The 15,131-nt window shown below is 37.2% G+C and overlaps 1 protein-coding gene across 4 annotated transcripts in view; it reads left to right on the top strand.

The window, feature by feature from the left end:
- pcmtd1 (protein-L-isoaspartate (D-aspartate) O-methyltransferase domain containing 1) overlaps positions 1 to 15,131 on the top strand; it is a 77,582-nt gene that overhangs the window by 20,601 nt on the left and 41,850 nt on the right. For 3 of the 4 annotated variants that reach the window (XM_033019713.1, XM_033019714.1, XM_033019715.1), the window contains exon 2: positions 6,930 to 7,401. In XM_033019713.1, coding sequence (XP_032875604.1) covers positions 7,095 to 7,401 — 307 coding nt within the window. In that variant the 5' untranslated portion in view covers positions 6,930 to 7,094. Of the gene's footprint in view, positions 1 to 6,929; positions 7,402 to 9,567; positions 9,680 to 15,131 lie in introns of those variants that run through there. The other variant, XM_033019716.1, reaches the window with a different exon arrangement.

Here is a 15,131-nt window from a genome sequence, read left to right as displayed (position 1 = left end):
AAAAGGGGCAAGATACTAGCTCAGTTGAAATCATACAACACGGACATTTCGTTTCTACAAGAAACGCATCTTAAACATCAAGATCAGACGAGACTGAGGGCGAACTGGATAGGCCAAACATTTCACTCTTCATTCACTTCCAAATCTAGAGGTACTGCAATCATTATTCGTAAAGGAATTCCATTTAAATCAAAGAATATTATATCAGATAAGGAAGGGAGATACCTTATAGTATCAGGAGAGATCAATACTACGCCAATTACGTTGGTAAACATATATGCGCCCAATTTTGATAACCCTCAATTTTTCAACAAAATTCTGAATATAATTGCAGAATCTAATTATCAAAATGTTATAATTGGAGGAGACTTTAACTGTATTTTAGACCCTTATCTAGATAAATCGATGCAAAAACAAAAAGGTAATATGAAATCTAAAACCAGTGAACTCTTACATACATATATGGAAAACACAAATATAGCAGACGTTTGGAGGATTGCAAACCCGACGGGACGGGATTATTCGTTTTATTCAATGGTACACAAAACATACTCACGTATAGACTATTTCCTAGTGGATACAAAATTAATTCCGCATATTATGAACCCTAAATACCACATTAATGCGATTTCAGACCACTCTCCGTTAACTTTTGTTTTAAAATTAGAAGGAATGTCTATGAATAAATCGTTCTGGAGGTTTAACTCGCAAATTTTAAAAGACCCACAAGGGAGTATATATATAAAAAAACAGATGGACCTATTTTTTGAGATAAATGATACACCAGATATATCCCCCACGCTATTATGGGAATCCTTCAAAGCATTTATTAGAGGAGTCATTATTTTATTTCAAGCTTTTCAAAATAAAAAGAATAAGAATGAATAAAGACATTTAGAAGAACAAATAAAACAATTAGATACAGATAATGCTAAAGATCCAACTATGGATAAACATAATAAAATTCTACTATTGAAATTCAAGCTAAATAAATTATTGTCAGAGAAAGTTATAACACTATTTCAAATTACAAAACAAGAACACTTCGAATTCGGGGACAAACCCCACAAACTTCTAGCACGCCAATTGAAAAAACGGGAAAAAGAGAATGCAATACTAAAGATTAAATCAGATAGAGGGGAATTATTAACACTACCCAAGGATATCAATAAAAGATTTGCGCAATTTTACCAGAATCTATACACATCTAAAACGTCAATAGACAATAATAAAGTTTCAGAATTTCTGGAAAATTGTAACCTCCCACAATTAGAATTGAGGGAACAAGAGGAACTGGGAGCACAAATTACTTCTAAGGAGATAGAAGACACAATAAACACACTAAAGAACGGAAAAACACCAGGACCAGACGGATTCAGTAATGAATTTTATAAAGCCTTTTACGACATAGTTACCCCACGATTACAGAAAATGTATACATATGCTTTTAAAGAGCAAAGCTTACCTGAAACATTAGCAGAATCAACGATCACATTAATACTTAAAAAAGATAAAAATATAGAAGAACCAGGATCATATAGAGCTATTGCTTTGTTAAATACGGATCAAAAAATAATAGCGAAAACACTAGCCAGAAGACTAAGCAGGTATGTTAGTAGACTAATAAATGAGGATCAAACAGGATTTATACCTAAGAGACACTCATTCAATAATTTGAGACGCTTGCTTAACATAATGCACTCACATAAATCTCATGACCAAGAGTTATCTATCATCTCACTGGACGCAGAAAAAGCGTTTGATCAAGTAGAATGGGATTATATGATTAAAGTATTGCAAAAATTCCAATTGGGAGAGAACTTCATCGCATGGTTAAAACTATTATATAACAAACCTACGGCTAGAATACTAACTAATAATATACTATCCTCGAAATTTGAACTATCAAGGGGCAATAGACAAGGTTGTTCACTATCACCGCTGTTATTTGCTCTGGTAATTGAACCCCTTGCTGAAAAAATAAGAACACACCCGGATATTTATGGTTATAATACAAAATATTCAAATAACAAAATATCCTTATACGCCGATGATGTACTATTGTACATCACAAAACCACAAATTAGTATACCAAACATATTAAATTTAATTGAGGACTTTGGATCCTTCTCAGGATATAGAATAAATTGGAACAAAAGTGAAATTATGTCGATAAAACCAAAAGACTCAACACACCTCCGGAAATTCTCCTTTAAAATAGCCACAGAAAAATTCAAATATTTGGGAATTGAAATTACTAGAAACTACCATGATATGTTTAAAGCCAATTATAATCCCTTACTTAAGAAACTAAATAATTTGATTAAATTCTGGAAAACACTTCCAATGTCCCTAATAGGCAGAATAAACGCTATAAAAATGATCTTTTTACCACAAATCCTATACCTATTTCAATCAATACCTATATATCTCTCAAAAAAGTTTTTCAAAAAATTGGACTCAGACATTACAAATTTTATATGTGATTATAAATCCCATAGAATACAAAGAGCACACCTTAATAAACGAAAAGAGTTGGGGGGTCTAGCGCTCCCTAATTTTATGTATTATAATTGGGCAGTAAATATTAAAAATATGATTCACCTGCTGGACAATTCTGCCCAGCAGGTGGACTGGATTGTAATGGAAAGAGAGGACTGCTCTCCGTGTAATATAGGAGCCACTCTCCTCTCACCAATACATCTGAATAACAAAAATTATAATAAAAATCCAATTATACATAGCACAATTAGAACATGGAAACAAATAAAACAGAATCTAAAATTAAGAAACCTATCTCTTTTAATACCAATAGTTAATAATCCATCGTTTAAACCATCAATTATAGACAAATCATTTATACAATGGGAAAGAATGGGAATCAAAACGCTCGAAGATCTGTATGAATTGGGAAAATTACTATCATTTCAACAACTACAACTGAAATATAATTTGAAAAATAATCAATATTTTAAATATCTTAAAATTCGCGATTATCTGAAAAAATATACAAAAGACTATCATAATATGCCTACCGACTTACTGGATGAAGCAATGAAGACAAAGGCGGAATCAGCTAATCTAATATCGTACCTATATAACATAATCTTAAACATAGAAATACCCACAACTGATGGAATTAGAAGAGACTGGGAACAAGAAATAGCTATAAAAATTTCAAAAGAGAGCTGGGATAATCACTTACTACAGGTGCATAAATGTTCGATCAACGTACGACATACTCTCATCCAATTCAAAACATTACATAGACTATATTATTCAAAAACTAAAATAAATAAACTCTTCCCTAATGTCTCACCCATCTGTGATAAATGTCTGTGTCAAGAAGCTACCATAGCGCATTCTTTTGTTTTTTGTACAAAAATCCAAAAATTCTGGTATGAAATATTTGATATCTTTACAAAATTAATCAAAATAAAACTGGTACCAAAACCAGAATGGATCATTTTTGGAATATCGGAAGGTAACCCTGAACTAAACGTGTTTCAGAAGAATTTACTCAATTACGGGCTAATAATGGGAAAAAAGCTCATACTTAAATTCTGGAAAAATGCGCCCACACCAACAATAAAAATGTGGATATCAAATATGTTTGAAACACTACATCTGGAAGAGATGAGATTCCTCTTAGCAGGCAAAGCAGACCAATTCCAAAAGACGTGGTCTACGTTTTTGGAACTATTACAAGCATGAGGTGCAATAGTAATTTAAAAAACAAATAAATAAATAAATAAATAAATGGTGCCAGGATCTGGCAACAAAACAGACTTGGTTGGTAGTCCCCTTTCTGCGGAGTTTAATGTTATAATAGAGCGATTGTTTCTCCTTTCTTTTTCCTTCTTTTCTAGGGTCTACTTTCTTTCTTTACTTCCTTCTCTAACTTCTTTTCTAAGGGGTTTTCTTTTCTCAACACTCTCTTGCACCTTCACGACTCTTGCGCACTTTCCTTACTTCCTTTACTTCTATCTTTTTCTTAAAGCTCAAAAAATGAAGCGGTACAAAAAAATGTATTAAGACATATGTGTTGTGTATTATTGTAACTTACGAATCTTTTTTTACTCTTTGGTATTTTAAATACGTTCATTTTAAGATTAAAATAAAGACGAACAAAAACATATTAATAAAAATAAAAGGATTTGTTCTACAAAATTTGGATTCATTCAAAAGGCCGCACTTAATGGCCTAGAAGGACGCATGCAGCCTTAAGACCGCAGGTTCCCCATCCCTGCTCTAGAGGTTCAATTTCACTATTTGTTCTACCTCTGTACTAGCTGTCGAGTTTGGTGGTGAACAGTGATGTTCCACATAGAGGAGTCTATGTGCACTACACATTCTTTCCTTCAGCTTTATACGGGAGGTGGTGGGTATATGAAAATAGTCCCATCAATTGGTATAGGTGACCAACCCTATGATAATTTTCTAACTGCTTATTTTACTTACAACATTTTAAACATCTTATTTGTTTACGTTTTGTGAATTAACTTGGATTGTTTTTAAATGGCTCTCCCTATAAGAAACAATTTAAAGTCTTTGCCATCCAGCAGGCTGTTAAAGGATGCCAGTACATGTTGGTAGTGGCTCATGCTGCAAAGCTTGGATCCTGTTCTGTGTCGCAAGATTCTGCCAGGTCATCTTATTTAGTTCTCTGTGGGTTATGCTGGTTCCAGGATATTACAGTCTTTTAAAGAATATCATTCTCTGGTTGTGGATATAAGTACTCTGGCATGGTCTTTTGCTGTTTAAAAAAAAAAAATTTGAATGTTCACTTGCTGGCTGGAAGTTGCACTTCAGCTGAGTGATTAAGGTAATGGACTTGCAGCAAAGACATGGGTTTGAGTTCCAGCGAGACAAGCAGGGATTTAAATTCAAGGAATTAAATAAATCTAGATTATGTTGAAAGAATGCTAGTCTTAGTAGCAGTAACCAGGAAGTGCATGCGCTGTCATTAGAAACCTATCTAGTGCACTAATCTCCTGCAGGAAAGGAAATTATCCTTGTCTACTCTAAACATGACTACAGGTTTGGAGCAATGTAGTTCACTGCCTCATTATTTGGGGGAAAATAATGATGGGCAAAAGCTACTAACATTGCCCATGATGTCTAAATCTGGTGAATGGTTTAAACAAAAAACTTGAAAGATATGTACCTGAAAATATTTTTTTTTGTGGTGCCATTTAAGATTTTAGCAGAACAAAATTTATGACTTTTTAATATGCTGTCATAGCCTTAACTGACTTTTTAAATGCAAGTCAATCATTCACTGTCTGAATTTCTGTACAAATTGAAGTACCAGGGGCGCCGCACGATTGACACCCCTGCCAACTGTTTTTTCGTCTTTTTTATTTTTTGTGCGTTTTAAAAATCTGTGTAAATGTTCTCCGGTTTGTATTATGTGGGGTTCAGGGGAAGCTTTTACTTAGTTTCTTGCCTTGCCGGAGATGCAATTGTTTTCCGGGTCTCATCTCCGGTTGCTCTGCGGCCTACCATTGATAGAGCTGGAGGCCTTCTCGAACTGACTTTGAGCGCCACCGCAGGGCGTGGACTTAACAACTGAGTCGATCCCCTGCCTGGGATCGCTCCAAACGCGGCCTGTGGGCTTTTCATCGCGAGCTCGCAGTCACGGGAAAGGCTAGTCGGGAGCTCCAATGACGCAGAGGCTCGACCAACCCCGACGTGGGGTTCGATCGCCTAGCGTGGGGGAGCTCACATCTCCCCATTGCAGGAGCTGATCGCTCCGATGCGGAAGGCCAAAGCGCCGCCGGCAACAGGGGTCAAGATCGTCCCGTCAACGGAGGGCTCGAGGCCCCAACCGTGGGAGAGCAAAGAAGGGAAGAGATTTGAACTTTTATTTCGCCTTCCATCACAGTGAGGAATGTGGAGGATTCCCTGTGGTGGATGTTTATGTTAAAATGTATTTTGTGTGTTCCTTTGCTTTTTATTTGTATGACGGACTTGGCAAATGAAATTCCTCATATGTTGCAAAACATACTTGGTTAATAAAGTATTATTGTGATTGATTGTGAAGTGTGCTTATTTCAGGAATTGTATGTTTCAGATAAATGTTTTCAAACCCATGGTAGTGAAAGTAGTTAGCACGTGCAATCCATGTTAAATCAATCTGAAAGGAAAACTGGCTGATATCTAGGATTCTGATTTCTGTTTTTTAAATAAATCTTGGGATCAAAGTTTGCTTTGATGATAATGCTGAGTTTTATTTTTCCACTAGCTATCCTGAACCCTTTGCTGCTTCTATGTTTTCATGGTACAAGATGAACAAATTCTACTTGATAAACTGCACTTTCTTACTGCCATGCATTATGAAGTGAAATTATGGTTGGCTCTAATTGGAAACTCTAATGTGTGCTGTACCTGTTCACTGTTGCAGATTGTTCTCTATTTGAGTCTGATTTGACTATGCAGTTAATCCATATCCTTTTCATCATAAAGATCAATATTCTTTGCCATCACGATTGCCTTCCTTTCATGTAGTCTGCCACTGAAGCCCACATGCATGGTTTTGAAATGAATGCTCTCTTGGTCAATCAGCCATCTTCCTTGTGCTAAAAGACATTCAACATGATAAATGTTGCTAGATATCCTCCTGTACCAGACCTCCTTTTGATGTAAATCTTTGGCTTTTAGACTCTCAACACCACCACCTGCATCGCCAATATTTCCCTTCTCCTCAAAGCCCCTCCATTGTCTCCAACTACATAAGCTTTACCCTCATTTACCTGCCATTCATTATTTGTCATGGCCAGCAATGTAAGAGGTTTTAAAAAAGAGATCTTAGGTGGTGTTTTGTTTGAATTTCGGTTTTGTGCACATCACTTATCTGTGCCCTTTACTGTAAAGTAATGTGTTTAATTGCATTATTCATTTTCACGTACTGCAATTGTCTTTTGCAGGTATCCACGTAATACACTGTTATGCTACTGCAATGCTGTACTAAGGCCCCAATATCCACACTGGTGAAGTGATATACTGTTGCCACCATCTGCTCATGCATTATCCATTGCGCACCGCTTTCTAACATCTCGTGGGTCTGATCTGATTTCCTGATACAAGATACCATGGGAGGAGCTGTCAGTGCTGGTGAAGACAATGATGATTTAATTGACAACTTAAAGGAGGCCCAGTATATACGTACTGAGAGAGTGGAACAAGCCTTCAGGGCCATCGATCGTGCAGATTATTACTTGGAGGGATATAGGGACAATGCTTATAAGGATTTGGCTTGGAAGCATGGCAACATTCATCTATCAGCACCTTGTATCTACTCTGAAGTGATGGAAGCACTAAAACTTCACCCAGGATTGTCTTTCCTGAACCTTGGCAGTGGAACTGGCTATTTGAGTACAATGGTGGGCTTAATTTTAGGTAATTCAATTTTATATTTTGAGGTTCCATTTTTTAATTTGAATTCCAGTTATAAGACTATGATGTGATCTTAATGAACATTAATATTGTAAAATCTGGTAAAATCTTCTGTCCACCTTGGCTATCCTGTAGCTTAAGCAGAGGGGCTTGCATTGTGTACTGCTGGTGTAATGGATGGAATTCTCAATGGTATCTTTGAATGCTAACATCACTTTAGCTATCAATCTGCCTCTGAAAAGTTTTTCAGAAAATGGTTGTACCTGAAAATATAATAGCGTATTGCAATTGGGAGTGCAAATTTGAAAATTGTCAGTTAAAAGCAATTTTTTGGGAAGAAAGTAGTAAATCTGTGAGGCTTGGGCCTTGGAAAAATTCATATGGATTATTTCAGAAGTAAATTTATGTTTGGTGTTTAACAGGAAATTTAAAAAAAAAGTTAAGCATTGAATAATTTGACATGCAATATCTAATAACTGCAGTGTACTCTGAGAAACGGGTGACCGGATTTGTTCTTCTCAGAGATGTCGTAACCCTGTGTATGAATTTGGTGTGGATCAATTGATCAAGCTTGATTCTTGAGCATAGACAGCAACTTGTATCTTGCAGCCATTGGAGCAGTAGAAGGTGACCTTTGTCTAATAGTTTGTTCAGCGGTTCTTGTGTTGGCATTTAATGCAAGACCTTACTGCTGTTCATTATGGAGTATGGAATAATCACATTTGTTTCCTATTGTAATAAACACTAAATGCTGGAAACACTTGGCAAGTCAGTTAGCATCTATGGAAGAGAAATTGTTAATATTTAGGTTTGGATCCTTCATCAAAAGGGAGAAAACAAATTGGTGTTCAGTACTACAACAGGTGGAAGGTGGATAGGTAGAAAAAAGTGAATGACTGAGGTGAAATGCAGCAATTTAAAGTGGCAGTTAGAAATCTTTTATAATTGTTTTATTGTACTGAGTTGCTGGTTGCAAGGCAGTGGAACGTGTAGCGGTTAGACTATAGTAATAGAATGAGAAAAAAACGGAGCCAAATGGATCGAGTTCTGATCGAGATGAAAGAAAGAGAACAAGTTACTGAAAGATGGAGAATTCTATGTTGAATCTGGAACACTGGCGTGCCCCAGCAGGAAATGTAATGTTGTTTCTCAACCTTCTATTGAGCCTCATTGTAACAGTTTGGAGTGGCTGGGAAAGATTGATCTGTGTGAGATGAGAAGTTAAAATAGCAGGCAACCAAAAGCTTGCGTAGTCCTACAAGCTGAATGCAGGTGGTCACAATCTGTTTAATATCTCCAATATAGAGGAGACATTGCTGTAAATACTGGATATAGCATGCTAGGATTGGAAGAAATGAAAGTGAATCTCTGCTCTAAGTGGAGTGACTTTGTCCTTGTATGATGGAATGGGGTGAAAGAATATTTTGTATCTCTTGCAGTTGTACGGGGGTATGCCTTATGATGGGAAGTAGTCTCGGGAGACAGAAAAGAAGGAAAGGGAATTTCAAAAGAAGGGAAGCCTTTGAAATGCTGAAACATATGGACAGGAAATCTGCATCTGGTGGTAGGTTACTGGTGGAACAGGCAGATATCACAAATGATGATCCATTGTCTACAGGGATAGGTAGGATAGTTGAGGATTAGGTAAATGCTGGGGTTTATTCTGCCCAAGAGTAGGGCATGCAAGCAGAGGTGTGGGAAATGGGAAAGATGTAGACCAAAGATCTGTTCACTATGGTAGATGGGAACCTATGATTTAAGAAACACAGTCTTGTTATTAACGGTATTTATAATTAACATTGTGTTTTTTCATTTTATGTCAGTTGGTCTCGACCTATCAGAAGCATTAACTTTGTTTTAGCCATCCCTCCACTTCTTCTCTGCTACTGAAAACTAACTTGCCGGTTCTGACCAAATATCTAGGAGGTGAAATATTCCAGCATCGTCTGTTTCGATTACAGATGTGTTTTGTTTTTGTGTTAATTTTAATTTACTGTTGTGTCAGTTGTTGATTTTTTTTTTTAAATTTCCTCAGCCTAAATCATTAATTGCATAGTGATGTTATTTCATTTTTTTGCAATTTTGACGATGGACCAAATTGTGCCAATTGTGATATTTATTGGGCTCTTCCTATCTTGATTCCCTACCTGTACGCTGACATCATCCCTCATGCAGTGATCCTTTTGGACCATTGCGGGGAACTTCGGAACACCCATTGACTTTATGATATTCCCAGGAAACATGATCGTATTTCTACAGGACTGGAATGGCAGACATGCAAGTAAGTCATTCCCCTCCCAATTCATCAATATTCTGATCCTTCTATTGGGATTACTCAGCAACTGATACATATGTTCATTTTAAATATAGAGTTTTGTTGAGGTGAAGATGCTATTTGGCAACTTTGATGTTTCATATGTTTAAGAACTGCAGATGCTGGAAAAATCGAAGGTGAACAAAAAAGCTGGAGAAACTCAGCGGGTGTTTCCATATAGTTAGTTGTTGTTTACTAGTTGATTACTGTTTTTGTTTACTAAGATAAATAGGATATAATCTGTATTTCACGTTAAGTAAGAGTTTGCATTTAACCTCACAATATTTTAATGTATTAATTTGCAATTTAATCCTATTAGAAAAAAGTACATTGAACAGGAATGACATTTTTCTGGTATGTTTCATTCACATGATTCTAACCCTAAGATATATCCTAATGGATATCATAACGATGGGCTGTTTGGTCTACAATTTTTTTAAATTGTGCAAAAAATATTTCCAATAAATTTTATTTCTATGTCCGTGTCAATAATTACAAATACAGTTGTATTTTGTAAGGCTGGGATTGTTTGCTGAAATGCATTAAGATGGAAATGTTACTGTTTTACTAAAGGGTTAAAAGTAGCCCAACTAGAAATCTACAGTGCCTCCATTCCTTACCGTTTTACTGCACTTGCAAATCATTTTGAATTTAAATCCCATTTAATGAGACTTTAAAATTAGAAAACTCAAAAAGGGCATGATTCTTACATTGACAAAAAGGAGGCTGAGTACAAATGCATTATCATCAAATATATGAAATGATTTTTATCTGCTCATATGGTGAATTGAATTATGTTTGCTAAGAAAATTAACACTTGGAGCTGATCAGTCTTCACCTGCTCACTCATCCACTGAATAATTTCTGTTTTTAATTTCTTAGGTATTAAAATTTGTGATATGACAGATTACTCACAGATCAGTGCAAGGTGCAGAGTAAAATGCATTCAGTATAGTTAGTAATTTTTAACCATATTTTATGATAAACTTGATTATAAATAACATTCTTCAAAGTTAATGTTCACATATGGCTGCTTCCTGTGATCTCTTGAATAGCTATTTATTTCAAGAAAGAATTCACTTTACATGTAACAAAAGGTCTAGGTTTAGCACCTATGTTTTAATCCCTGCATGAGATTTTAACAGGTGCTATGATTTTAATAGTGCAGATTATTAACCCTTGAACCTTGTGCTGCTTTGAAAATTTGTTGATGGTGATGGTGAATGTCAAAATTTAGATTGAAACCATTAAAATGCTTGACATGCCATGTTCAGTAGCATCTGAAAAGATTAAGGAATTAACGTAATCAGGCTGACCAGGTTGATCAGAACCTGGACAGAATAACAATAGGTTTTAAGGTATGTCGTGGGTGAGGAGTGTGTGATGAAAATGAAGTGAAGAGGAAGGCAGCTTTATGAAAACAAAAAATAAGAAACAAAAGAATGACAATGAAGGTGACAATGGGATACATGGACACAACGTGTGCTGTAGGGCATGTGGATTTGAGAAATTATTTAAAAAGAAAATTATAATAAATGCTGAAAATAATTAAATAAAATTGCTTGAAATGCTAATTATCTGAATCTGTTGAACTCAAATGTTGACTGAAGGCTATAATATGCCTAGTGGTGAAAATCTTAGTATTGTGTGAATATTCTGCCTATATTGATATTGTTTCTTCTCAAATGCATTCAGCTAACATCTATCTTCTTCTATACTATTACTAAAACTTACATCTTGACCACTTCTGATCGAGAGCTGGCACTTGATATATGGTTTCAAATGAGGAGGGTTGCATTGGTGAATGGAGTCAGATAATAATAATAATGATGGATGGGATTTATATAGCGCCTTTCTAGAATACTCAAGGCGCTTAAGTAAGGGAGGGAGTGGAAGTGACAACAGAAGTTGGGATGTGATTGGTGGAGGTAACTAGGAGCTGCAAATAATGGAATCTGATGGGAAGGGAAGGTAATGCATGACACCACCAAAGGAAGGTGTGGTGTGCAGATGGTAATACTGGGAGGGTTGTGTTAGTGATGGATGGGAAAGATATTTTGTGAGGGATTAGGTGCTCTTGATGTGGTCTGCTCTACATCAGTGAGTGAGGCCAAGTACAGGTAACACGACTGCTTTGCCGAGCATTTGCGCTTTAGCCACAGTTAGCAACCTGAGCTAACTATTTCAACTGCCAGGGTGAGGCCAAATGCAAACTAGAGCAACAACATCTCATAGTGCTTCGGTAGTCAACAACCCAATGGCATGAACATTGAATTCTTTAATTTTAGGCTCCCATCAGTCTCTCCATCCTCGGATCCACAGATCTTCTCATTCATGCCCTTCTTTCACACTATACCTTGCCGGACTCCCAATATACTGCTCCTCATTTTGAACAACCTATTGTGTGACAGGCTTTGCTTCCTCCATCTTCCCACTTCCTCATCTTACCTTATTATATGGGCCTTTTCTCCTCTAATTTCAAACTGTCACAACTCGAAGCATTGACGGTCCATTTCCCTCCATAGATGTTGCCAGGTCTATAGAGCTTCTCCAGCCCTCGCTCTTTGATTTCAATGAAGATTATTGGACAAAGGATTAAGAGACAAAGGCAGAGATAATTTAAATAATCTTTTAAAATAATGTTGCTTTTTTAATTATAAGCATTTTTAAAGAAGTTCATTTTATTTTTATATTTCATAATTTTTTTTTAAAGGAACTTCATTACCTCCGAATGCCAGACTTAAAAAAATAATAATAATTAACAGGCTAGTGGTGGGATGCCATTGGTGGTGGCGAAAATGTTAGAGGATTATGTGCTGTATGCGATGGCTAAAAGGGTGAATGGTGAGGTCTAGGGGACTCTGTCCCTGTTACGACGGGGGAGGGGAGCAAGAGCGGAGCTGCGGGATATCGAGGAGACTCTAGTGAGGGCCTGATCTATGATGCAACAAGGGGACCCCCATTCCGATGGCCTGATATGGAACATCTCATCTTGGGCGCAGATACGGCATTGACTGAGAAATTGGGAGTAGGGGATAGAGTCTTTACAAGAAGCAGGGTGGGCAGATGTATAGTCTAGATAGCCATGGGAGTTAGTAGGTTTATAATAGATGTCAGTTGATAGTCTGTCTCCTGTGATGGAGACAGTGAGATCAAGAAAAGGTAGGGAGATGTCAGAGGTGGTCCAAGTGAATGTTCCAAAACATTTTCGCCACCTCCCAACGGGATCCCACCACTAGCCACATCTTCCCATCTCCACCCATTTCTGCTTTCCACAGAGACCATTCCCTTTGCAACTCTCTGCTCAACTCGTCCCTTCCCACCCAATCGTACCCACCCCAGGTACTTTCATCTGCAACCGCAAGAGATGCAACACCTGCCCTATGCCTCCCCCTGTTCCGTTGAGTATTTTGTGTCTATGAATGTTTTGAGAGCAGGTTTTTACTTATTTTGCTGCTAGCTTTGGATTGCAGAAGGACCTCCCAATCCACGCAGTGCAGATGGGACACTGGGGGAAGCTGCTAAGAGAGGATGGTGATTGGAGGTGGATATCTGCAGGTGACAGTTCATGGAGAGGGGAGGAGGGCAATAGGTTCAGGTAATAAGACATGGATTATGCAAAATATATTCATAGAAGAGTACCAGTTTGACAAGGACTTTCAATTTGGAAAAGTGTTTAGATGTATTTGTCTTCTGTGGAGGGTCTTCCAAATTAAATATTAACACCGTTTCTCTTTCCCAGTTGCTGTCTGACCTGTTGGGTGTTTCTAGCAATTTCTATTTTTATTTCAGATTTGCAGGAAATTAATTTTTGTATTATTGATTTTAAATGTATTTGTTTTTTTAAACTTGTTTTCCTTGATCATTTTTGATTAATCTGGTTATCCTTTTCTCAATTTGATCAATTTCTGGAAGATTATGAATATATATTTTTAAACTATTTCTGCTGGAACATTTAGAGTTATTTGTGGAAATTGAGCATTAGTAGTCAACAAAACCCTGGCACTATTAAATATTAAATCTTAATCAAGCAAATTTGTCTTCGGTAAATTAGGGAACTATTTGCCTTCCAGGCCTTAGTCTTCAACCGATGAATTTGCTGTCAAGTATGAGGGCTTTTGTGAACTTGAGGGACTTTGGTAATATAAAACTGACAGCTAGGATATTAGAGATCTTTGCTAAATGCAGTACAGTGCTCCCTCCTGATCAACCAATACCTTAAATTACTTCTTCAGAGTAAATCCTAATTTTCTTATATGGCTTTTTGCACTCAATAGTTATACCATGCCAATGGGATTACACCAGGATGTGGAACAACGAGGAATGTGGGCAAGGGTATAGTTGATAGAAATACCTTGGATAAAGTGAAAAGTGATGCAACCAGGTCAGGGCTTTCAGTTTAGAGCAGGGCTTGGGGAGTGTTATTTAATAGGGTCTTGTGGTTATCTCATTGGAGCTACAAGTTTCAAATAACATTTGAATGAATGAATGAATAGGTTTATTGGCCAAGTATTCACATACAAGGAATTTGCCTTGGTGCTCCGCCCACGTGACAACATGACATACAGTGACAGTTACGGATGACACATAAAACACTAAACATTAATAATAAAACACCATTGATCAAACATGTGAACCAAACAAATACCAGAGCAAAAGGAGGCTACAGATTTTTGGCTATTGAGTACTGTATGTCCGATGTTTATGAGTGCCTCTCGTGAAAGTAATCTTTGTAGGGTTTTCACAGACGACACAAACGAACAAACACATACAAAACAGCAAGGAGCAGTACACCGTGGCAGCCATCGTCGGCGCCAGCAGCAGCAGGTACACTGCAAGCAGCTACACTGCAAGCAGCTACACATTTATAATAGAAAAATGGGATAGGAAAAAGAAAGGTATAGGGAGGGGTGGGTGTATTACTTGAAATTGGCAAGTTCAATATTCATACCATGGGTTTGTAAGCTCCCCATGTAAAATATCAGATGTTGTTCTTCTACCTTGCATATGGCCTCACTGGCAATGGAGGCCAGGACCTCCCATCTGAGTCCCCATCTTTCCACTCTCCCCTGTTCCATTCTACATTGCACTCCTTCTTACTTTACACTTCATCCCTCTTCTTTCCTTATCGGACAACCTTTTACCTCGTTTTCACCTCAAGCCTCTTATCATTTACTTCACATCTGCAATCACACCCACCTCACTGTACCCACCTATCACTCTCCAAGCTTGCCCCCATCCTCAAATCTATTTTCCAGCTTTCTTCCCCTAGTCCATCAGAATCGCAACCTGAAACATCGTCAGTCCGTTCCCTCTGTAGATGCTGCCTGACCTGAGTTCCTTCATCATTTTTGTTTGCTCAAAATTCCAGAATCAACAGTTTCTTGCATCTCTTGTCAACCTACTGGTAAGAAAGGTA

The sequence above is a fragment of the Amblyraja radiata genome, chromosome 4, assembly GCF_010909765.2.
Source record: "Amblyraja radiata isolate CabotCenter1 chromosome 4, sAmbRad1.1.pri, whole genome shotgun sequence".
Lineage (NCBI taxonomy): Eukaryota > Metazoa > Chordata > Chondrichthyes > Rajiformes > Rajidae > Amblyraja > Amblyraja radiata.
The sequence above is the reverse complement of the archived record's forward strand: the minus strand, read 5'-3'. Positions and strand labels throughout refer to the sequence as shown.